The sequence below is a fragment of the Cyanistes caeruleus genome, chromosome 6 (assembly GCF_971803275.1).
Source record: "Cyanistes caeruleus chromosome 6, bCyaCae1.hap1.1, whole genome shotgun sequence".
In the NCBI taxonomy this organism is placed as follows: Eukaryota; Metazoa; Chordata; class Aves; order Passeriformes; family Paridae; genus Cyanistes; species Cyanistes caeruleus.
Window position 1 is genome coordinate 45,039,355 of NC_141706.1, and position 25,274 is coordinate 45,064,628.

Genomic DNA, 25,274 nt, shown 5'->3' on the forward strand with positions numbered 1-25,274 from the left:
CATGCAATTCCAAGGAATGCTGGCAAATGCACTATATGTGGTTGGACTAATTACAGTCAAGGTGTTTTGGATAACCAATTTTAACCGTCTGTCAAACTACTCAGCAGGAAATCTGGAGCTAAGCATCATATCCAATCTTGTTTTGCAGGTATACTTTTCTTTCATATTCCTAGGAAATCAGGGTGTCCCTTTTTTGATTGGTACTAACTAATAGTATGTATGTAATAATGTAATAACTGTCAGCTGGAGATGAAATGGAGTAAATTTGCACCAGTTTAAGAATTTCCTCATGTTAACCAGCAAAACATACAGAGCTGTCCATGTACCCAAGTAACTGCCACACACAACCTGGGAATTATGTGTGTCAGAAAAGTCTTCTCCCTGCCTGAAATTCCAGATAGATCCACTTACGAGAAGTTGTTTCTTCGTCACTGAGACCTCAATTACCAGCTCCCAAACCACACAGCCACGGTGGGAATGTGAACCCTCCTGTCCTTATCATTTTCACATTATTGAAGAGGGAACTGCAGCAGCTTCCTGGAAACTGTGCTAGTGCCCTTTACTGTTTGCCAGCTGTCTTAGAAGCTCCCTGAATGAGACACAAATCAAAATGAAGTTTTTATTTTTGCAAGCTCAAGTAAGAAAAAAGATCCAGCATGTTTAGGAAAAAAGTAAACCAAGATAATACCAAAACCACAGCCCTTGAATAGCTTTTATCTGCATTTTTATTCAGTCCAATATATTTTTCTTCTATGCATTGTCATTCTGCGCTCATAAGTCTTTTTTTTTTAATTATTATTAAAGCTTTTGTGGCCTCTTGTATGTAAAGACTTTGATTTCCATTTAGAAAGCACAGAAACATAATTTAAATTATTTCAGGCTTTTAATTAGATGAATCTGAATATAAGCTGTATAAAAGAAAAACACCAATAAATGCATTTTATTTAAGACTTTTACACAAAGGTTTATTAATTTCAATTTGTGAATGGATGAATTATATCTGACCATTGATGGACTTTTCAATAGTACCTGGTAAAGCCTTCACACAGAGTTGTACAATTCCTAGTTTGAGTTAAATTAATTAAGTTTTCACAAAATACCTATTTTTTCTGTTGTAATTGTTTTTATTCACTTTACCCTGCATTTGAGAGCTGTGCTGCTGTGGTCTGATTGTGGTATTCCAGCGCTGGGGCACCTTTAAAAGGAGCAAGCTTTTCCAAATTTTTGATTATCAAAAAAATTTGTCAGTGGCAAAACTTTCATTGTGACAATTTGAAAGTGAAATCAGCACATGAAACTTACCAGAAGAAAGTCTGTGATAGGACAGATGTTATAACCAAAACCAGGAGTAGATTATAATGTGTGGAATTGGGTCTCTACTGGATTTAATAGAACATTCATGTCAGAGCCTTGAGGGCACTGGTGGCCCTAATGGTGTTGAGCAGACTCTCCTGGGACTCCCACCCACATCTTCTGCCCGTGGGCCTTGAAACCTGATTTTAACTCAGGCTGAGCCCTCAGTCCCCACACAAGCTGCACTGCAGAGACATCTCTGTCTCATCCCTGTCCCATTCCACACTTGAGCCCTTTGGACCTGTGTGTCCAGTCCTGTCTGCAGCCCTGTCTCCTGCTGCTGATGGAACCCTCTGGATGGGGCTGTGGATGTTTCCAGCACCTGTCACTGCCTTGCTGTGCTCAGGTGCTGCAGGATGGGGTCCTGGTCACTGAGAGCACTGTCCGGGCTGGGACCTCCCTCAGCTCCTGGCTCACTCTTCCTTAGGATCCTGTCCTTGCTGCTCCATAACAATCCAAGACAGGACAAATTCTTTTTTCTTTCCTAAATTGCTATGTGATCTCTACATAATACTCAGAAAAGGATAAAAAGCTGAGTGTAAGTACTTAAAGAATGCCCAATACTCAAGGGAAAGGCAATACACTCACTGCTTGGAGACTTGGAGCCTGCAAGCGATAATACTGTGTCTGACAAAAGAGAGGCAGATGAAAGAGAGAATCAGGATAATCCTCTCAACTGCTGAGACCTTTATCATGTAATAGGAGTGCTCCAAACAGCAGGAAATGTTCTTTATTCTTGGTTAATGTTTAAAAGCTTCAAAGTGTGATACTGCCATGGCTGTGATTGAAAAGGACAAATTTTGCTCACAAACCTAGCTCCAGGTTTTCTCTCTTAATTTCTATTCAACTTTTTTCTTTTATCTAAATACTGACAAAATTGTTACTTTGAGAGACAATGACAGCAGTTGAAAACAGTTTGGTTGACTCCATGAACTCAGGTCATAGCACAAAATACCTTTCCTTGTGTGGGTTGTAACACCCATGTCTTTGCCACTTTATCGCTGGAAAAACACTCACTGGTAGTGTAAAGGTGGGAAAACTCCAGCCTGCACAGCTTATTTGAATTCCCAATTTCCATTTCCTGGAAACCCTGATATTAGCAAAACTATATCTTATCTGGGAACCAAATCCATCAGTTTTTTAAAAATTGCTACAGACACAATTTTCTGTAAGTGCTCCCTTTTAGAAATAATTTCTTTGATTAGCTGGGGTATTTCCCTAAGAGAGCAGAAACAGCTATACTGATTTTTGGATGCTGTCAGTCAGGAAGATACTTTAGATTCCTTATGATGTTCCTCACTCCTGGGAGCAGCCCCAGATCTGGCTCTCTACAGAGGAAGTAGGAATCTGAGATTTGCTGTGACATAGCAGGAACAAGTAAGTTCAGAAACTCCCTGGAATCATTTCATTTCAGCAATGATTTAAGGAGGTAAAGATTATTTGTGAAGAAGCATTTCCTTAAGGAAAAAAAATGAACCCCAACAGCACTGACCCTCTCACTGCACTGTGTTTGCCTTGGTGCTAGCACAATAACTGCTAATTACTCAGATATTAATGAGTAGTTAACTATTTATACAAAGTGGCATGACTTCAGCAAGAGATACTCTGGTGTCAGAATACAAGGTGGGACTCAGTCTGTATTTTAACATCAAGTTTGGAGGGTTTGAAAATGGGTCTCCTGCTTTCCTGTGACATACTTAAATCCCTGTAAAACAGGATATTCTGGAGAGGATCCAATTTTATTTTTTTTTAAAGTAGTTTCTCTACTTCTAAGAAATGTATTTAGTAGGTGGTGCTTGAGCAGCAACAGGCATATCCCACAGGCTTGGAGTCAATGTGAACCCTCATTCCAGAGACAAAACTTGCTGACATTACCCTTGAGCATCCCTGGCTGTTTCTTAGCTCCCTGGCTTCTGGAAATCCTCTTCTTTGATTGCATGTGTTTCACTTGCTGTTGTCCAAGGCATGTGAGCACTTATTCTGAATTCCACGAAACACCATGACAGCAGCTCTACTGGTGTCAAGCATCTCCCTGTGTCATTCTGAGAAACTAAGTCCATGTTCCTTGTTGAACAGTCTAGGATCAGACCTGCAAAGGAACACAAAAAATCCCCAGAGGAGTCAAATTACTCAGTTAAGTCTAGAGAGTAACTGGAGAGTAACTAAATCATTAGACAGCCTCCTCTCTCAGGTGCACTGCATAAATGGATAATGTGCAATAGGTAGTTATGGATTAATGAGATTCATCTGGAACATCAAAGAGAGGTTTTTCCCTTGAGGATTGTGCATAGCAAATCTGTACCACCTTACTCTCAGTATTGTCAATATTGGGCTGTGGTAGCTAATTAGGTAGGAAGTAGAAAAATATATCTATCTGTACAGTTCCTTTTCCCAGAGGAAAAAAAACCCTTTCTCATCCTATTCCATTTGGATGTCCTTTCATAGAATCTTATTACTATTATTTGCACTTTTCTCACAAATACAAAGAATGACACCTTCACAGTAAGCTGCTACTGCCATTGTTCACACTACTTCTTGATATTTGAGAAAAATATCCATTTTTAAGATAATAAAATAACACCATAGTTATATGTTTTAACATCATTGGGTGATATTTCAAGCTTCAGAACATTTTATGTTTCTTCAGTGGTCTGCTTTCCAGGGTGATTCAGTTCATTTTTGCTCTTGCATTCCAATAGCAACTGTAGCAGAAAAGCCTATTACTATCTGGACAGGCTAAAAGGCAGCAGCTTTCTTCTTAAGATGCAGATTTACATACGTGGATTGATGGTGACATCTTTGTCACAAGAGGTAGAGATGCCTGCTAGGACTGAGCATTTCAAGCAGGATTCCTGCAAGCTGATTCAAAATGCAGCGGTCTGCCAGAAAAGATAGATGAAAAACATTATACTAATCTCTAAATTGTCCATTGGCTACCCATTGGAGCCTGGTTTTAATTCAGTGCACTGGTCCTTGTCTCTAAAGCCTCTGAGAACATCTATTTTCTGCCTGCTTGCATGAAAGCTGCAGCTGATGAATTTTTTAGACTTTTCAGCTCTAGACTGAAAGATGAAGGGGGCAGGGGCACAATGTATTAGTTACTTCCTTCCATTTCCCAAGTTTATATTTTTTCCCTTTCAGACTGCAATATATCAATTCAGATTTCCCCATCACAGAACATGATCAGCAAAATCCTCCTCCATATGCAGTTATGACAGTTTTTTTCATTACTTTCCTGTCAAAAGAAAACCCCATGTTGGCATTGGTAAATGTATTATTAGTTCTTTTCATGAAGAATTCTACCAGATATGATGCTAAGAAATGTTTTAAAAATATCTCTAATAAAAAAGAAGCAGAGATAAAAAAGAAGCATTTTAGCTGAATTCACAATGAAGCCTAGTGTTGACATGTCTGATACATTTATGCCATCCAGCAGCTCTTTTATTTCATTTAAAAAGTTACCAACTGGATGCAGCAAAAGGATAACTGTACCTCAAGATTTTTTTGGTAGAAAATGCACCTTGAATGCCTTACAAGTACCATACCCTTTTTCTGCAAGCAATGATAGATACGAATGCAGTTTTGTCATTTCAGATTTCAGCCTCAGTCCTGAAATTATTATACATGTGATTAAATTTGTTAACACTTACAATCATAGTGAAAAAAGTGGACTTATTAAAATGAATTATATGCTTAAATAGTTGCAACAGCAAAGTCTTAAATGGAAAGAAGCTGTTTATTATATCTATTTCTTCAGGTTTTTGTCATAAGGGGTCTTCAGATACTGTTTATATGAATAAACCTTTGTTTAGCATGGTTGTTGCTGCATACAAATGCAAAGCTAAAAATATAAACTGCAGCAACCAGAGAAGGCAAGAGTCTATATAAAGATGGATAAGGAAATGCATTGAGATACCAGCTCCCATTTGTGTTGAGCACCTATCTACCTTATGAGTTGAACCATGTTCATACGCAGAAGAGAGAAGGCTTTGTGTCAGAAATAAAGCAAACTCTCCCCCATCAAAGATTCCTTTCTATAGATTGTGATGAAATGCACTGAGATTACAGCAGTGATTAACCATTTCCTCCCAAGCATCTTAAAACTGAGTGAACAATCTGAGACGGAACTTGCCCTATCCACAACAGCAGATATCCTACTCACGGTGTCTTATTAGAAGGAAATGGTTTGAGTGAATCAGAGGATTGAGACAGAGGATTTCCACTTCTTGTGCAAGAATTTTGGTCTATATGGCCGTGTTTCAGAGCAGGTTGGCCTCTCTTGGCCTCCCAGTCTTGCAGCACATTCTAGATTTTTCTCTCACAATATAGAGATGATATCTGTATCCTTGCCGGGAGATCTCGGGAGGCCTAGGTAGGGGAACTGCTGAATTGTGGAACCCTGCCAGCTTTGACACTAGGCTGGGAAACTGACTGAAAAGTTCTGTACTTTTGCATGGGAAAGTTCCATGTATCTGGAGAATTTTAATGACTATTTTTATAATACCGATGGATTTTGGATTCCCCTACATAGTCACAGAACAGCTGCAGGAACTCAATTTTTAAGTCTGGTCTTGCTGGTATATTTTCTGCTTCTAGATTTTGTTTCAGCTTTTGAACCCTTTCCTTTGTCAAGTCATTAAATTCAGACAACCAAAACCCTGCTCAGTTGGTGCCTAACTGTGAAGAAGTCTAAAATTTATGGATAGGTGAGTTTTATTATTAAATGTCTTCACTGTATCTCATGAAGCTGAGCACACTCAGTCTGTGCTTCCTTTAGATGGTGACATCTGGTGCTAGTCAGGTTTAATTGTAACTGCTTTGGAAAGCTGCAATCTCTCTTATTTCATTTAGTCTGAATTAATCTTCCTTAACAAGCACTCAGAACAGCCCTTTTCCCTCTGAGTATGTTGGCCACAAAGCCATTGTTGTGACTTATTGAGAATCCTTTTTCTGCCTAGCAAAATTGAGACAAAGGAATGCCTCGTCAAGTTTTTACTGTTCTGCTGCCTTGCATTTATAAAGCTCGTATGAATGGGCTACATGCAAGTGTCCTTCCTGTAGAAGGTCACCCAACAGAGAGCTGGTGCACAGAACCATTAAGTTTTATTAATACAATCCTTTGGCTTAAACTATTTTCATCTAAAAGCTTTTTTAAATTGCTAGCAATATTTTTGAGTATAATTGCAATTAATTTACAGTAATTAGAGAAATTATGGATCTGAGTCTTATATTCCTGTGTATATTTAGCTCACCAATATTTCAGTGTATAAATATCAAAATGTCTTTAAAAACCCAGTGCTCATTCACTCATTTCTCCAGCTTCTTGAGGAATTTGTAATGCTCTTCCCCCTTCTGCTTTCTGTCATTTTGGAATGCAAATTTTTGAGGCTGAGAATTCTGTTTTATTGTGTCTCTATGCAGGATAACGGGACAATGTTTTTTTCTCAGGCTCACTGGATATTAGTACAGTCATTACTAAAATAATTAAGACCCCAAAAAGAGGCTGTAATTAATGGCTGCTCTCTTTCCTCTGTCTGGATTGTGTGTTACTGTGGAAGGTGGAAGGGGAAGAGGCTCACCCACATCCTCCCCTCCCTTTTCAACTCTGTTATGGTGGGAGCTCAGCATAAGAAGGGAGAGTTGATGTTGTTGGAGATGACAAAGATGTTTTCATGGATTCATAGAGATTACACCCCACAGGGATCAGGCAGTCAAACCTCCTGTTGAACAAATAACTTCTCTATATTCAAACCACAAAGCATAATTAAACTGAAGTCTTTCTTTGCTCAGAAGAGTGAACTGTTGTATGCTATGGACAGAGAAGAGGAGACCACCAAGCACTGCCAGTTCTGGAGTTTACAATACTTTTGTATCAGGGAGGTATTGATGTGATCAAAGGAAGTGAACACCTTTAGTGTTGAAATTAAATGCATTGAAATGCAGAGAAAAAGGAGAATTATCCTTTTTTCTCTTACTTCTGTGAAAATAATGTATCAGTTCATCGGATATGGCTAGAACACAGAAGCAAATCTGATAATCTCAGGTCTTGGGAAAGCTGTGCTCTTCTACTCCATGCTCTATGTCTTTCTACAGATGGCATAATGTTTTACAGAAACATGGGGAAAAAATTGTGGAATACATGTAGACTGCAATGGGGGAAGAATTTCTTATTTCTGATCTTTGCCTACAGGGACTTGGTGAGAGCTAAGCTTTTCAGGTAATTTAAAAAATATATTTAACTTCTTATTTAATTGGCAAGTCATAAAGATCACTTGAATGATTGTGCAGCACTTAACTACCCCAACTGCCTTCATATTGATAACACAATATTAGGATATAGGCAATCTTTGTCAGCAGTGAAACATGCTGTGTTTCATAATTATTATTTATAATTAAGGAATTGGTAAAAGAGTTATAAGGTCATGCTGACAGCAGTTAACTTAGTAGCAAACCTGAAATTGGCCGTAATTGCTGTAATAAATCAATTTGACCAGGATTATTGCTACTGTAAAACTAATAGTCTGTAAGAGCAGAATGTGATTAAAGACAGCTCCCTCTCAGATCTTAGTGACTAGAAATTCAGAATGTGAAACTAAATTCCAAACACAGAATATAAAACTAATAGAGCTGCTGATAAAAATTGAGGTTAAATCTTTCCCAAAATTTCAACCATCAAGGAACAAATGAAAATGAGTAACAAGAAAGCTTGGTCAAATTTTGAGGCTGACAAGAAAACACAAACCAGCATGCACCACCCAAAGCTGGCAGCCTGAATGCCTAAAGCAGTCTCAGTGTCATTAAGCTCCCTGCCCTGACAATGCTGTGGGAGTTGTGTTTTTGCATCCTTACGGGAAGAACAAGACAGACTGCTGGAATGATACCACAGTGAAACAATAAGCATTGCCCTTTCAGCTGTTCTACCCAGAACACTTGATTAAAACTAAACATTAGGATCAATCAGTACAGTAGTCAAACTGTATCTTCAAATTTCTGTTTGTTCCAAACAAATCTTTCCAGCACAATATCTGCATTTTGTGCCAGTCATGGCTTCTTCTCTCTAAAGTATCTGTAGGACTTTTGGCCAATTTTGTCATGAGAGTACACACATCACTCTTGCCTTCAAGGAGCCATATTCAAAAGCAAAGGATGGCTCTTCTTGGGCATATTCCTTGCATGCAACGGGACTCTAAATTGTGAAAATACACATGACTAATTTCTCTTGCAGACTACCTTCTGTTTCATGTTGCCCTGGCAACACTGGATACTTTCCTGTAAAGATTTCCGAATTCCAAATATGTCAGAAGATGAGTGATGAACCAGTGACAGATCCATGAAAGCTTACACTACATGTTTCACAGGCCTATTTTTACCCTACCCCTTAGAAGTGTACCCCAGGGTACACTTCAAAATATTTTCATTTTAAAAAGGGAAGAAAGGAGACCTTTTGGTGTGTATTTATTGGTCTCTAAAAAACAGTAAATCTCCCTCCATCCATGTACAAGCCCAGTAGATCTAGTTCATCAAAGTAAGAGTTGGCAATATTAAGTAAAAACTCAAAATGGTTTTAAAAAGTTAAGAGGTTAAAAATACCATTTCCTATATCTATCTTAAATGCTTTGAAAGTACTGACACATTGGTTTGTAGTGTTTGTTGTATATTTATTTAAAATAAACTAACCCATAGTAAAGATTAAATTATCTTGAGTAAGCCTTTCAGAAAAGTACAACAGGAAACGGGTTTGTACGTATATGTGAATTCAAACTGCACTTAGGAGGATTATTTAATGCCTTTCTTATGAGAAAGAAAATAAATTAATGCAGACTATAAAATCATAAGAGCAAAATCAATGCTAAAATTAGGGACTGAATAGGTAAGAAATATGCATTGAACAAAACTTAAAGTGAAGCAAGAAGCCACTACTACAGTGTTCAGCTGATTCATAACCCATTTCCTTAAACTGCTAAAAGGAGAAAGGTCAATGGTCATTGTTGCAAAACCCATCTCCCTTTTACTTTATTCACAATTTTTTGAAGAACAGCTCTTCAGCTGTTACAGGAGCACATACCCTTCTCTCTCACCAGCCCATTCATGTGCATCTTAAAATTCTGACACTGAGAGTTTACCACCCACCCCAGCTCAGAATAGAGGTCCACAAATTACAAGACCACAGGACTAACACCACATTAATGCATGGAATGTATTGAGTTTAATTAGAAATGTACAGATGATGAAATCATCTTTTCATTCTTAGACAGAAAACCAAGTTATGAATGTATGAGTATGCTAGCTCCACCTTGTTTTCTTGGAGTGGCCGTGTATGGAAAGGATGGAAGGTTTGCCGTCCACAGGGAAGCTTGTGTGAATGACGACTGCTGAAACATGCTGAGCAGGAAATTTGGGCCCTGGCAGAGGAGAGCCTGGGTATATTCACTGGATATCTACATAGCTGCAGAAAGAAACAGCATTGCTTTACAATGGCTTTTAATTGAACAGACCTGAAACAAAGTGGAATGTATATTTTAGTAAATCTCCAACCCTGTAATCTTAGCAGAGTAGATAAAAATTAGGACCAAACTGGGAAACTTAGATTGGCCTGTGAAGTTAAAGATTTCTTGTGATACTTTTATCCATTAAGATGTCAGATCCTGGTGTCACTCACTATTCAGCAGAAATCTTATTCATTAATCAATACATAGCTCACTTTGATGATATCAAAGATGGATATTCCTCCACAGAGCTATACGCCTTAAAATAACAACTTCACAACCTGAAGAGTAGTATTTTATTTCTAAAAATACTATCCAAATAACACAGGTTTTAGGAAAAATTTTTGGCAAATTGAGTGTTAGCAGCTTATGAGAAGTTAAAAGATGAGGCAGGCTTCTATAACAATCTCCTGCATCTTTTTTATATCTCTTTTATGGAAGAGTTTATTTAAAGATGGTAAGACAACAGCTTTAAAATTATTTCAGCATATAAGCATTAGGAGTCTCCAAAGATGTTGTTTTTTTTTTCCTCCATATCAGAAAATGAGTCTGGTAATGCTTTGACTGAAGTCAGTAGAATTGTCCCTATTCAATTACACCCTAAACCTTCAATGGGATTTGCTAATGTACAAAAAGTCAAAGCCAATACAATTGATATGCAGAGGGGTTTTATGATGCATAGTCAGTAATGAACATTTCTTTTTTTCTGGAAGGCCTAATTTCAGAATCAGAGGAATACTCAATACCAAATACCAAATTGAAAAGGGACAATTCTGAAACCAGTACTCAAACTAAACATTCAAAATCTGTTTCAGAGCAGCTTCTGTGGCAATAGATGATACCTGAAGTGCATGAAGATTGCAGCATCAGGGCTGATATGAGTAAGGACCAGCAATGACAGGAGGAAACAAATAAAGTCCATTCAAAACAAATGCCATCAGAAAATTCTCCCCTCCCTGTTCTTCTGTAGTTAGTATTAAATAATGTCCTAACTTTATGACCAACTCAAATTCATAAGTCTAAAAATAATTCTGCCTATTCCACAGCACAATAGAGGTCATGAGACCATGGCTACCAAGAACTAAAAACTCAGAACTTTGCTGTCCATCAGGGTTATAGCCCACTGTTCCCTTAAACTGTTCCAGAAATAAATGCTGAGATAGAAAGGAAGGGAAGGAACTGCAGTCACACTTGGTTTTTTTACCACTGCTAGTGGTATACTCCAGTTCAGACTTTTCTCCACTCATTCTCCCATATTTAGAGATAGCTGCTCAGTCTGGGGAAGCTAAAAAAGCGGCAATGTGGTATTGTGGTATACTATATCTACATTCTCTCTAGTCTAATTAGAAAACCCCATCTTTATAGTCATGGGTTTCTTACCTGATAATCATGCATTAGCACTATGTGATGTGTTTATTTCCATCAGTAGAGGGAATGTTCAGTTCTTTGTTCATTCTCCACAGTCTGCCTCAGATAAAATATTGGCTTCAGTTAATTCAGTGAACATTTTACCACAACTGGATTGGCATACCATACATTCTGTTTTGAGGACTTTAAAATCATAAACATCTTTCAGGCATTCTAGGTTTTATAAGAGAAAACAGTAACCACATATAGGTTTATTTGCCTTCTTTTGCATGGGAGTCTTTGTGGGAATCCTGAAAAACCACAAGGCAAAACATCTGCTCTTATCTGGATACAACCGGTATTGCATTCTAAAAAAACAGAGTTGTCTCGCAGTTCTCATCTCCTGTGTATGTCTGCTGGTATCTGAGCCATAGGGTAAAATTTAAGAGTCTTGGCCATGCCTAGAGAACACATAAAGACCTCTGCTCCCTGTGGTTTCCCCTAGAGCTTGGAGACTGGCAGCCAGATTACCCAGCAGCTAAAAGCAGGAGCTGCTGGCTACTGAAACGCATGCTGACAAACCAGGCATGGCCATAGCCCCCAGGGCTTAGCTCACAGACCCTGCAGTAGTGATTGCCATTATTCATTCAGACAGCAAAATATTAGATTACATAGGGCATTCCTAAGGCAGCTTTCACACTGCACAGCTCTTAACTTTCTGTTATTGGCATGTTTGATCTCAGAAGCACCAGTTGAAAAGTCATCTTTTGGGGGAAATGAGGGCCTAGCATACTGTGGACAAGCAAGTTTCACAGGATGAGAAGTATGTTAAATATATGCTTTGTCCTATTACTCACCAAATCCAACAGTACAAACCCCACAGACTGTATGGCACAAAAAAGGGAATGATGCAAACTACTGGGGAAGAGGTGTACAGCATCATAGCGAAACAAGAAAAGAGAAAGAAGTTCCATCTTGGTGGTGGTCTAAAATTTTTTTTCTCAGCACACACTATTTGAAAGATTGAGGGGTCCAGAGAGTGTCTCACATCCCTTGTATTAATGCTTACAAACTTCCTGTTTAAAACAGTGTTCAGTATATATAAAATCCAGTGCTTGCCTTTAATATTCAGTGGAGCATGTCATACCATACCAAACCCCTCTGGGCATGTCTAAATCAGTGGTTCAATTTGGATCACTTTTCAAGTGTATTTCCTAGCATCACTGTTCAGTTCTCTTTGCACTGGTGCCTGAGTGCAAAAGCTGAATATGTGCCCCAGGAACGCCACCACAAACAGGCACTAAATCAGGGGACTTCATTTGTGCTCATCCAGGCTCTATCCCACTACCAAAGGATTACTTCTGAATGGAGCCAAAAAGTATGTGAGCCATTATTAACATAGGAAGATAAACATGGATGCTATCTATAATATTTTTCTACTTATCATACCCTCTCGCTAATCCAAGAGCTCAAGACTGAACATCTAACAAGTGCAGGCACTTAAAAACTGACTTCTTTTCTGTATTTCATTCGCATATTATCACACTCAGCTTGCACTCTAAGGTGATGTAAGGTACATTATTGATCGTGACAGAGATGAAACAGACATTTACCATCCCTGCCTGCTCTGTGATCTTGACCTAGTCATCGTCTCCTTAGATAGTTTTGGAAATAGCAAAATGCATTTCCTGTCTGAAAATTACAGCAACTGGATAAATAAGATGGTAGCTAGCATGAAAGAAGTGAAAACAATTTCTGTTTTGTGTGTCAAAAAGAATCTGGATAGGTAAGAAATGTTTTAAATTGAGGTGAAAATAAAATCATGGAAAAACAGGGACACTTATATGTGTGCAACTGCCTGTGAAAATGACTAATAGTACCTTTACATAAGATATAGAAATGTCTTCATTCCCTTTGACCCCTGTCCACATTATGAGGCAGCAATATATAAATAGGCAGCAAATATATGTGTTAAATAACACAGTACACTTTATTGTTTCACACTCTGTCATAATTTAACTCCCGTCAGCAACTAAGCATCACAGAGCTGCTCACGGACTCCCCACCCCTCCAGTGGGGAGAAGAATCAAGTAAAATAAAAGTTAACTTTGTCAGGTTGAGATAAAACCAATTCAATAATAAAAACAAAATATAATACTAATAATAGCAATAATGATCATGATTGTAGCAATAATTGTAAAGAACAGGAGAGTGAGAGAAAGGAATAAAACCCAGGAACAAGAGATTCACAATGTGATTGCTCAGCACCCACTGAGTAACGCCCAGCCTGTCCCCAAGCAGATTTCAGCAGCTCCTGGATTACTCCCCCAGTTTATATACTGATGGAATGTCCCTTTGGCCCATTTGGCCACCTGCCCTGGCCAGGCTCCCTCCCAGCTTCTTGTGCACCTCCTCACTGCCAGAGCATGAGACACTGAAAGGCTCTTGACTCAGAGTGAGGAACACCTAGCAATGGCTAAAACATCAGTGTGTTATCAGCATTATTCTCCTACTGAATCCAGAACACAACAGTATTCCCTTCTGCAGTAGCATTGGTGGCTGCTTAAAGCACAGGGCATGAGAATACTGGATAACAGATTGAAAAAAAAAGAAAAATCTGAAATATTTTCAGTGACTGTCAGGTGTATAAAATAATGTTCCCCAAATGCTGAACCATTTCCAGAGGTGTACAAGCAATAGAGAACCAAAGTTAGCTATAGGATTAGGCTTTTCTTCAGTCAGTCTCGTGCAGCTGGACTTGAACTTCAGGCAGCACAAACTAGATGGGTGCTGTCACTGTGTGACATGTACTGCAACTTCAGTTGTTAGTAACAATATTTCCCTTTAATTGTGTGTTATAATTTCTATTATAAAAATAGCTTCCCATTACTCTCAAGTGAAAAGAAACAATTACACATCAGAATATGATGAAAATCAAATTTTAACAAGATTTGTGAGTTTAATGACTGTTTGCTGTATAAACATGTTTCAGAAAGCTGAGAAGCCATTAATCAAGAAGATCTGTATCATTTATTCATATCACCTTTAAATGAAAACTCACACTCTGAGGACTCTTTCTGCAACCTATATGAAATAAGTGATAAAATTTAACTGGGTGCCATACAACATCTGCGGTTATCCTACAAATTTACTTTGCTCTTTTCAATCATAGAACTATTTATTGATTTGTTTAAAGTTATTTGCGTGCAAACAGCACCCCCCCTTCGCTCCAGCCCACCCCATTCATAATTGATCACTCCTCATTTTCCTCTTACATTTAGTGCAATATTTATAGTGCTAAAATAAATACTTAGCACTGGGTAACAGTATCCAACCAGCATACATTTAAATGTAACAATTACTGTAAAGACTCTGCTGAAGACTAACTGAGCCCTTCAAAAACCAGGCTGGATGAAGCAGCAGAGAGCAATATCTGCCCTAGGGAAACATCTCAACAAAAGCCAAGAAGCAGAAAACCTAACAGCTTTTTCTTCAACAAACTCTTGCCCTGATCCAGGCACATTTTAGCTAGGCATGATGAAAATCTGCTAAATACAATTTGTCCTTGGCTGTGTTTACAGCCAAAACTCAGCAGCATTTCAGTTGCTCCTGCTGCTGCTGCTGACACTTGTCACTGAGTAACTTTTTGACAGGAGACAAGAGATGGAACCCAAGATCCAGCCACTTACACATTTATACACATTTATTTAACTACCAGTAGACAAAATTATTCAGATTTGAAAAACTTTGTATGAGATCAGATTTGGATACTATATTATATCTTATTTGCTGGGGCAGCTACCTTGCTCTTGAGAACTTGGGAGTGTGCTGTCAGCACAGTTCTTCTTGAAAAAGAATTAGTGGTAGAAAGCACTTTGTTGTATGGCTTCTGGATAATTGATTTAAATAATGGTGCCTTATGCCAGTTATTAACTCCTACAGTAGAAAACATGATGAAGTGGGAAGAATTGCAATGTAACTCCCTGATTTTAACTTTTCAGCAGCTAGGTTTGAAATAAATGCAACTGGATCAAGACACGAAGATTCAGTTATGCGTTCTCTAAGCAACAGCTTGACTCTTTCTCTGATGAATCTTGTTTAACACTTCTGTTTTTAAAGAAAAATTGTTCCTTTCTCAATTAATTGTAAGGTATAAATTACAAATTTTTTCTTTTAGGAGAAAATGCTTTCTAACATACTACTGTAATGAATCACTTCCATCTGTCTATTTGCACTTCATTTTCAATCATAACTAAAACTGATGTAAAGTTTAGGCCCTCTGCTAAGAGTAAAATTACAACCTTAATCATGACATCTAAGATACAATAGCTGTATTAAAAGGAAAGCTTTTAAAAATATCTTGACGTTCTAATGAAAAGTTAAAATTTCTGCTGACTCATAGCACATTTAATGGTATCAGTCAAAAAGTAAGGACAGAATTTACATCTGAGTGGTTCAAGCAGCACAAGATTTTCCATCTTAATCAAAAGGTCATGAAAAATGTATGACTTTCAAAGATATGCAATTGAAATGGGTACTGAACGATTTTTAACAAAACTTGAACAGGTTATAATTCAATTGATTACCCAAATTATATGACATTTTGCTATTTTGTAGAAATATATGGTTGTAAAAGAGTGTTCACTCATTAATTTCTCAGCAAGATTTATGAAACACTTGGTTTGAGTGGTGCACAGGGTGTCTACAGTCTGAATAGGAGACACTTTACTGAATTAGTCAGTGGGACCTTGTTGAAATTACTCAGCCCACAAAAACTCTTTTGAATTTACTTAGAGTTCATGGCGTATGCAAATTAGAGCAGTCTCATGCGCTACCACATCATTGCTGTGATCAAAAGCTGAAAGATACTGAAGAAAACTGTTCATATGCATATGAAAACGTTAATATTCAAGTTTAAATATTTAATGAATTACCATAGGCCTCATTTTATGTGTCATGACTGTTTCCTTTTTCTTGCCACAATACTCGAGACACATTTCACTAGCTGAAATGTATCTTGACAGAGAGAAAAGATATCATCTGCCTTGTGAGCTGTTTGTAGGCTTTTTTAAATTGGAGATTTTGAGTGTCAGCTTTTCGCCACCATCAGGAAAAATATTTGCCAGCAAGCTACTCTAATTGCCACTGGCAGTCCTGCCTCAAATACTTCAGATGGAGCTGAAGGGATTGAGATCCGATTATCCCTGGGAAGGGCTTCATCATGTGGAGCTCTGGGCTTTGCCTCACCTAAGTCTAACCCTACAATGTGCTTGGAATGGACCCTAACCTGACAACCTCACCATTTCCTGTAGGAGAATGTGGACAGGGGAAAAAATATTGCAGTCTTCTCCTCACCCTTTAGCAGCCCCTCTTAAAGTTCAGCTGCCTTGGAGCTCTTGGCTTTGTCTCCTTTCTAGCCCCAGTCCAAGGGTCAGATACAAGCAGTCAAAATATTTACCCTACCCAGAGTCCCCATCCTATAGCACAGGGGAGAAAACTGTTAGGAGATAGCATCTCTGGAGTCTTCCCCTACCTTATCCAGCCTTTAAACCTTTTTCAACCCCTTCCAGCTGGAGCTCTTGGCTTGGTCTCTGTCCTGACCTTACCATAAGCATAGGCATGGGATGAACTGTAGCCTGAGATGCCCAGTGTTACCCCAGTGGCACAAACAAGTGTTCTGGTATGAGCTCTTTGCACAGACTACCCCTCCACTGATCCTCCCCCTTGCACCCCCACTGGAGCTAAGGGCTTCTTGTCTCAATACTAATTCTAACTCCAGGCACAGCCTAAGTCTTAGTCCTAGACTTCCCAGCATGGCCCAGAAGTTTATTTATATTTGAGAGATAACTCTTTTTCCTCCCATCCATGAGAGGCAGATGTTACTACAAAAAAAAATTGGAAAGTATCTGTGTATGTCTTTGGCCAACCTGCAGACTGTTAAGAATGTCAAGCTGTCCTTCCCCATTTTGTGACAAGTGGATTTTAAACACAAGTTTAGGCCTCTGGTCCACTCCTTCCAGATAAAGTCCTTAGGCAAAATAATGAACTCTAAGAAAATAAAATTTCTAAGTATGTTCCCAAGTTAGAATTGGTTTATGTCAGAATTTCTACTTTAAAAGAACCTTTGATTGTCAAAACTATTCCAATGTTGGTATTTGGGTGGGACTCGATGATCTTGGGTTGGACTCAATGATCTGGGTTGGACTCAATGATCTTAAAGGCCTCTTCCAATCTAAAGGTCCTGTGATTCTAGATTTATAATGACAGTGTATCATTACTGAGATAATAAAATGTGTTATTTCTGATCAAACATTTCTGCTTTATCAAATAGCTGAGGTTAAAAATCTTGAGCAACACTGAACATTTGTAAAGATCAATAGCTATAAATTCTCAGTAAATTAATACCTATAACCTTTGTTAGAGGAATTGATCTAAGTGACTAAGCAGGCACTCAGACAATTCCTTTTTGGAAGGTGATAACATTCTCTGTTGTGAAATAGTGCATATCCAAAGGAAACTTCAGTGAATGGAGATATCAGACCTTCTCAGTGCATGCTGTAACACAGGGTACATTATTATAATTATGCCTATGATAGCATTTCTTTTTCCTGGGCACTTGTGTCAAGCAGGTATGTGTGTGATGCCTAATGGGGCTAGTACTGTTGCAGGAATTACAATTTATAAGTGATTTATTTTGAATAAATGCAGTAAGAAAGAACACCATACCCACATCTACTTCAACACAAGGGTTTTTACTGACCCTTTTGGGTGCAGGGCATGGCCAGATCCAAGCATGGCAAAGTAATGTGGAAAAGGGCAACAGCATGAATAAAATGTCTAAATGCCAATTTATAACAGTATGAAAGAGGAAAACCCTTCGATTTGTGTTCCATAAGTAAATGACCCTTAAAACAAATGCTAATGTAAACCAAAATTGGATTATATTTGAACTACAGGTTTTCAAACAGACTAAAGTGCTGAAATCAACCAGATGTTCTTGTTGATGAGTTTGCAGCTATTGACTTCTGCTCCTTCTCATATCAATGACTGAAAGCTGATTCATATTTTCTCAGTATGTAAACTTTAAGGAAGATAATTCTTCAGCTGAATTTATGTAATTTCAGAAATTTGAGCAGTGTCAGATAGCACATTGCAAGAAAAAATTTTCCATGGTGTTAAATAATTTTTTTTTTCTCTGTATGCTGGAAGCTCTGATGCTAACACATCAGAACATACAGCCTCTAAAACCCCAAATGTAAGTATGAATTTTAATTTGTATGACACCCCCAAGTGTTCAAACATCTAAAACCCCCATATACAGGAACAGTCCTAAGAATGGTAAGAACATTTGCAAAGGCTGCTCAATAAATACATTTCTATACTAGAATATAAATACAAAAAGTCCTCAGAAGTCACAGAGAATCATCCAAATAGAACTTGTATGCAATTCCTAAAAACTGAATAAGGTTATTTTTATAATGTGTAGGGGTGTATATATACATCTATATGTATTCACAATCTGCTCTTTAAACACAGAAGAAAATGAAACAGCTTGGTAAGGGTCATGCTAAAGTGTGCATGTGCTAAATGTAATACCCTTGACAAGGTGTCAAACAGCACATGCCCATCATATGGGAGTGCCTAGGTGTGTATGACTGGAGGTGATGACTGGTATGAGGAAAGTCATACAGAGAGGTTACATGTGTTTGAAGAGATGGTGCTAGTGAGGGGTATAAGGATATATACAGCTCTAGAGAGCTCTAGAGAGATAAATTCCTGATGATTGGTTGTAATCAATTGATGGTAATGCTGCATGTATCTGCATATTAAAGTGGTGGGTAGTGATAATATGCATAATTGTGATGGTGGGCAGACGGTGATAACAAGATGTGTGAACAGTAGGAGGTGATGGGTATGCATGGTAAAATGCGTAGGTTGCAAGGATGCGTGTGTGATGCTGAGTATAGTGGTGCTGTGGGGAGCATATAGCAGCATATGCACTGTGGTGATATTTGTGTGATGTGGACCTGCTGTTCTCGACAAAAGTGGGTGGTGCTCTTAGGCAGCAGTTTATGTGAAGAGACAGGTCTTTACCCATACAGGTGTGCTTTGCTCACACAGATGGGGGTCTCCAGCCAACAGAATAAATAAGCATTTACTGAGTATTTTGTGTGCATGCCTGCACTGAGGGAGTGTTGATGCAGTGAGCAAGAGTGAGGGTCTGTGCGCACTAGTGAGTAACCACGTCTAGCTAATACAGAATGATCAGGTGGTATATAAAGAATGATGGTGGTGATATATGAAAATTGATTTAGTAGTTATGTACAAGCATATTAGGACAGATTGTATACTCAGAACAATAACATATTGGGAGAAGAAACATATTGCCCAGAAAGAGAGGTGTATGGGAAGGTCATGCTCTTTTTTTAAGAAAACTTTGCTTGCCAGGGAACAGAGATGCAGTATTAAGACTATCTGAAAATTTCATGTGTGTTTAGAACTAGTGGTGTGGATGAGGTGTTTAAGGTGTCAGTGTCTGCCTAGAGATGACAATATGAGGTATTACTGGTGCATATATGTTCATCTAGAATCAGGGTGTATGTAAAAAATAGCACAGAATAGGTCAATGTATGGAAGTGGTCAGTGGGCACAGCATGGAAGAAGTTATGTAGTGACAGGGAGATGATGCCAATGGCTTGTGTCACTGTACAGGCTCAGGAGGGTTTATAGACTCCCCTGGTGTGGATACAATCCTATCAGGGATATACATATGTTTTAGGTACAATATTAAGAGAGAGGGCTGTAACACTGGTGAGGCAGCATGTACTGGTTGAGCTTGGTTGGATTCCTATGACTGGAAGCAGATGTGTGGGGACAGAGGAGTGGACAGCATGAGATGGTCTTGGCACCACTGTTGTGTAAATAGTCGTGTCAAGCTGCAGTGTGCAAATTCACTCACTCTTGGATGTGACAGACAGAGGCAAAACGTGCCGGGGTGTTAGAATATGATGGGGGGGTGGGGAGGCATTTTTCGGGACAGAATATGTGGAGAGGGGCAGGGCTGCTCATGCGTGATACCTAGTGGTGGTGGTGGTGGTGGTGGTGGTGGTGGGACAGGGCAAGGTAGGGAGCAAGGAGCTGGGTGGTGTTAGGAGGCATGGACAGTACTGTGTGCATAGGGTTGAACGTTCGTGCTTTGTCGGTCGGTGCCGTGCTTGGTGCCAGCACTGTGAGGTGGGCAACGCACATGGTGCGGTGCCAGGAGAGGGTTACAGCAGCTGCGTAGACATGAGCCATGCTTGCCCAGGTAACACTGCCCCCCCACGCAAGACACAGGCGTTTTTCTTAACGGAGAAACGACGGTCCCTTTGCCAGGAGTGCCCCTGGTCTGGACCTAGGTGCCGTGGAGGGAGAGCAGCAGAGAATGGAGGGGAGGAGAGGATGGTGGACGGGGGGGGGGATCAGTGGGAGGTGGGGGAAGCAATAGGGGGTGGGGAGAGAAGTGCTGGATCGGGGGGCACTGAGTAGTGTGGGGCAGTGGGAACAGGGAACAGGCTGCCCTAGAGCTGTCGGATTTGCGAACAGGAGGGCGGGATGGGAGGCGGGCAAGGGGAGTGGGGGGTGGGAAGGGACACCCACTTACGTCTCCTGCATTTTTTTTTTTTCTTTCCCTCCTTCTTTCCTTAGCTGGTGACGCGCCGCTGCTATTAATCATTCACCAGCCGGGGAGCAGCAATTGCCGCCGCTCGGGGCGAGCGGCGCTGGCAGCCGCCTCTCTGCCGATGCCCGCGTCCCGCAGCCGCCGCATCCCTGACGGGATGGTGCCCAGCGCAGCCGGCGGCGGACGCCTGCTGCTCTGAGCCGGGGCGGGGGGGTCCGGGCAGAGGATGCTCCCCAATGGCACCTGCCCCAGGCTTCCGGGCGGTGCAGGCAGCGACAGCGGCGACAGCGACAGCGGCGGCAGCGACAGTGGTGGCGGCGGAGCCGGTGGCGCCTCGGAGGAGGCGGCGGCGGAGGGCATGGACTCGGGCGGCAGGAATTCCTCCGGCGCTCCGAACAGCACCCTGAGTGAGTCTCAGGGCAGCGCCATCCTCATCTCATTCATCTACTCCGTGGTGTGCCTGGTGGGGCTGTGCGGCAACTCCATGGTCATCTACGTGATCCTACGTTACGCCAAGATGAAGACAGCCACCAACATCTACATCCTCAACTTGGCCATCGCGGATGAGCTGCTGATGCTTAGCGTCCCCTTTCTGGTTACCTCCACCCTGCTGCACCACTGGCCCTTTGGCTCCCTGCTCTGCCGCCTGGTGCTCAGTGTGGATGCCATCAACATGTTCACCAGCATCTACTGCCTGACCGTGCTCAGTGTGGACCGCTACATCGCTGTGGTGCACCCCATCAAGGCGGCCAGGTACCGCCGACCCACTGTGGCTAAGATGGTCAATCTGGGTGTCTGGGTGCTTTCCATCCTCATCATCCTGCCCATCATCATCTTCTCCAACACAGCAGCCAACAGTGATGGAACAGTGGCTTGCAACATGCTCATGCCAGAGCCCACCCAGAGATGGCTGGTGGTCTTTGTGGTCTACACCTTTCTGATGGGCTTCTTGCTGCCTGTGGTGGCCATCTGCCTCTGCTACATCCTCATCATTGCTAAGATGCGCATGGTGGCCCTGAAGGCTGGCTGGCAGCAACGCAAACGCTCAGAGCGCAAGATCACCCTCATGGTCATGATGGTGGTGATGGTCTTTGTCATCTGCTGGATGCCCTTCTACATTGTGCAGCTGGTCAATGTCTTTGTAGAGCAGGATGATGCCACCATCAGCCAGCTCTCTGTCATCTTGGGCTATGCCAACAGCTGTGCCAACCCTATCCTCTATGGTTTTCTCTCAGACAATTTCAAGCGGTCCTTCCAGCGGCTGCTCTGCCTCAGCTGGATGGACAACGCTGCAGAGGAACCCATCGACTACTATGCCACTGCCCTCAAGAGCAGGGCATACAGCGTGGAGGACTTTCCCCCAGACAACTTGGAGTCAGGGAGCATGTACAGGAATGGCACTTGCACCTCCAGGATTACCACCCTCTGAGGAAGCATTCCTGTCCCCCAGCTCCCTTACTGCCCCCCAGCTGGAGGGTGAGCGAAGCCAGGGCTGTGGCATGGGGAGGCTGGGAGGGAGGGGATTTTGGTCCTGCCCACTGCCAGCAGTATTTGGCGCAAGAAAGAGCGAGGAAAACCCCACATTCTTGATTTGCTGCCCCCCTGCAACCTGGTTGCCGCCCTTGAAAGCGGGTGCATTCTCTGATGCTTTGACATCCACTTAGTGAATTGTGGCTCTCATGGGTTAGGTTAGGGTCTGGTAGCCTGGCTGTGCCACTCCTCTCTGTGTCTGACAAATGGCTGTAAAGGTCCTGCAGTGACTCTCCCTCCATCTTTTGTATAGTTTGCCCTTCCCCTTGGCTGGTGGGACACCCCAGGTCACTGAGTCGAGCCTGCCTCAAGTCAAGCCCCAGCATTCAGGCTCAGACTCCCCCCAGCTGCAAAAGACCCTGCTCAACATCTGTCAGTACACACCTCCCCTTCAGAGATTAGAAATGCTGGAAAAATTTCCCCCCAACACACACCTTGCCCTCCCCCAGGAAGGAGTGTGTAGCATCTCTCTGCACCTAGCCTTCCCTCCCCTTGGAATAAAAAAGAAAGCAGGGAGCAAAAAGTCCCCAAGAAAGAAGCAGCATAGTCACAGAGATATGTATTTGCTTTGCAGACAGCTTCCAACTCACTGTGACTTTGGCTCTCTGTGCTTCTTGGCAGAAGCAGAGCAGGAAAGATCTTAGAAAAGATCTGATTATTGCTGTGCTTTGGAGCTTTGTGGCAGGTTGCTGATAATGGGAGATAAGCAGTCCCGTGACACATAGGGAGCAGAGAGCTGGGACTCACTGAGATGGGAGCTGGGGGGACTGCTGAGCTGGGAAATGTTTGATTCTGTCCACACACACAATTAAGTGTGTTGATAATAAAGTTTAAAAGGAGCACTAGTCAGTGAATCTGCTATGTTGAGCCTGCTCACACATCAGCTGTGACACAGCGATGAAGGGAGTTGAGACAGTTTTTGAATGACCTGGGTGATGGAAAAGTCACTTTAGCCTATATGGAAAAAGGGGGAGTCATTTAAAAATCTCCACCAGTCTCTGAAATAAATACTTGGCAGAAAAAGTAGCTGTTCAGTAATAGCTATTACCCCTAGCTCCAGTTTCTTCTGTTGCACTAAAAAAACCCCAATAAAATGGGTTTCATATGTTGCCAATGTAATATACTGACCCAGAGCTTCTTAATGTTTCATTTCTGAGAATTCTTGTTTTTAATGTGTGCCAGATGTCTTCTTGTTTAATTTTTTATTTGATTCTAGTGTTGTGAACGTGTTTTTCTGAAGCAATTTATACTGTGTACTTACATCTGTGGTGGCTACTTGCAAGGTTGCATTTAAAATGGCTAATGCTCAAGAAGGCTCCTTTCCAGATAAAAACATTGTCATTTTTTCTAACTCTTTCATTTACATTGTCTCCCCCACAGAAATTCTCTCCTGAATTTTCTCTCTTCTCCTCTTGTGACAAAACAAATTTCATATAGATGGATGAAGCTTTCTTTGGTAAATGACAGCTGATCAAACTAAACCTTCTATCCATCCCTACTCCCTCTTACCCCACACAGAAGAGTCAGTATGGACTGAGTTGAAATAAGCAGCTACGTTTTTTGCTTTTTACCACCTATGCTAACAGTGTCACACAGTGGCAAGTGTCCTGGTGCTGTGAGAAATCACTTCTCTAGCACAATACTGTGGTTGTATTAATTCTAACTACTGGCAATTTCAAGCAAGAGACTGGAAAAAATCTCTAGTAGCAGCATACCCATAGCATTGTACTCGTAGCTGCAGTGCTTAAGTACAGTGTTAAGTGTAAGGTTGACAGTTAAGACATCTAGTATTTGTGGTGGTGGACTTACTACAGGTTTTTGTTAAATTATACCCTTTAACTTTTCTCAGCAGCAAAAAGCAGGATGCTACTTTGTACATTTCTTTCACCAAAACTTAGGTACTGTTAAATGAATGTATAAATTTAGTATTTTAAAGTTGTCTGATTCAAAGTCCATCAAAATGAGAGAAAAAAAAAATCTTAATTCACTTCAATGGACTGTGAGTCAGCTCCTTTTAGTCTAAAAATTGCTAATGTGGAAACTGTTACATCCTTATTAAAATATTTCATGAAAAGCTTTGACAATTGTACAGTTTCTTTTCTTTTACTTCCTAGTGGACACAATTTAAAGAAAACTTACAAATACTAAATTTTGTAATGTTTTATGTGTACATATGGTGAAATAAGGATGAAATTGCTTTATTAGCACAATTAACTTTTCACAGAAATCAAACATCTGTCAAAACAGTAAAATGCCCCATGATATCCATGATGCTATTGCCAGGGCTTCACTTGAATTTTCACTCACAATATCTTCAAGATGGCATAAATCTCATAATCTTCTGTGGTCCTTTTCACTCAAGCATATTCTTATGTATGGTCAGATTAAAGAGAGAGTCAATCTACTTTTTACTGTCAAATTTGTTTAACATCAGACACAATGAAGCAAGAGTGAAAAAGCATGAAGATTCATACTGCATACTCAGTTTTGATGAAAAGTTGAACTGGGTTTTGTTCTTTCATTTTTTTTTTTCTCTTTGCCTCGTAAAGGTTGCAAAGGAAGCCTGCACACCTACCAGCATATGCACTTTGGTTTCAGTTCTGCCAGGCACATCGCAGAGGTCGGGTTGGGGCTTCAGTAGATGGCAGGCTTGCCTTCAGATGGATGGGCTGATTCACTCCCAGCCAGCACTGCCCCTACGGTTCCTGGCTAAAACACTCTGTGTGGTTTCAGCTGGAAACAAAATCTGTTTATCCCAAACTAACAGTTGTTCCTGCTATTTTTCACTCTGGGAGAGGTGATCAGCAGCAGTAAATCATTCAATTTAGCTAGAAAGAAAGTTAGGTAGTTCATTCTGTGTTACTATTCTAAACAGTAGAACATAACTACCAAGAAAA

The 25,274-nt window shown here is 40.7% G+C and overlaps 1 protein-coding gene across 2 annotated transcripts in view; it reads left to right on the forward strand.

Moving 5' to 3' along the window:
- SSTR1 (somatostatin receptor 1) overlaps positions 1-24,456 on the forward strand; it is a 40,699-nt gene extending 16,243 nt beyond the window's left edge. The window contains exons 1-2 of one of the 2 annotated variants that reach the window (XM_086895199.1): positions 20,281-20,493; positions 20,874-24,456. In XM_086895199.1, coding sequence (XP_086751325.1) covers positions 21,074-22,276 — 1,203 coding nt within the window. In that variant the 5' untranslated portion in view covers positions 20,281-20,493; positions 20,874-21,073 and the 3' untranslated portion in view covers positions 22,277-24,456. Of the gene's footprint in view, positions 1-20,280; positions 20,494-20,873 lie in introns of those variants that run through there. The other variant, XM_086895198.1, reaches the window with a different exon arrangement.
- The last annotated feature ends 818 nt before the right edge of the window (positions 24,457-25,274 follow it).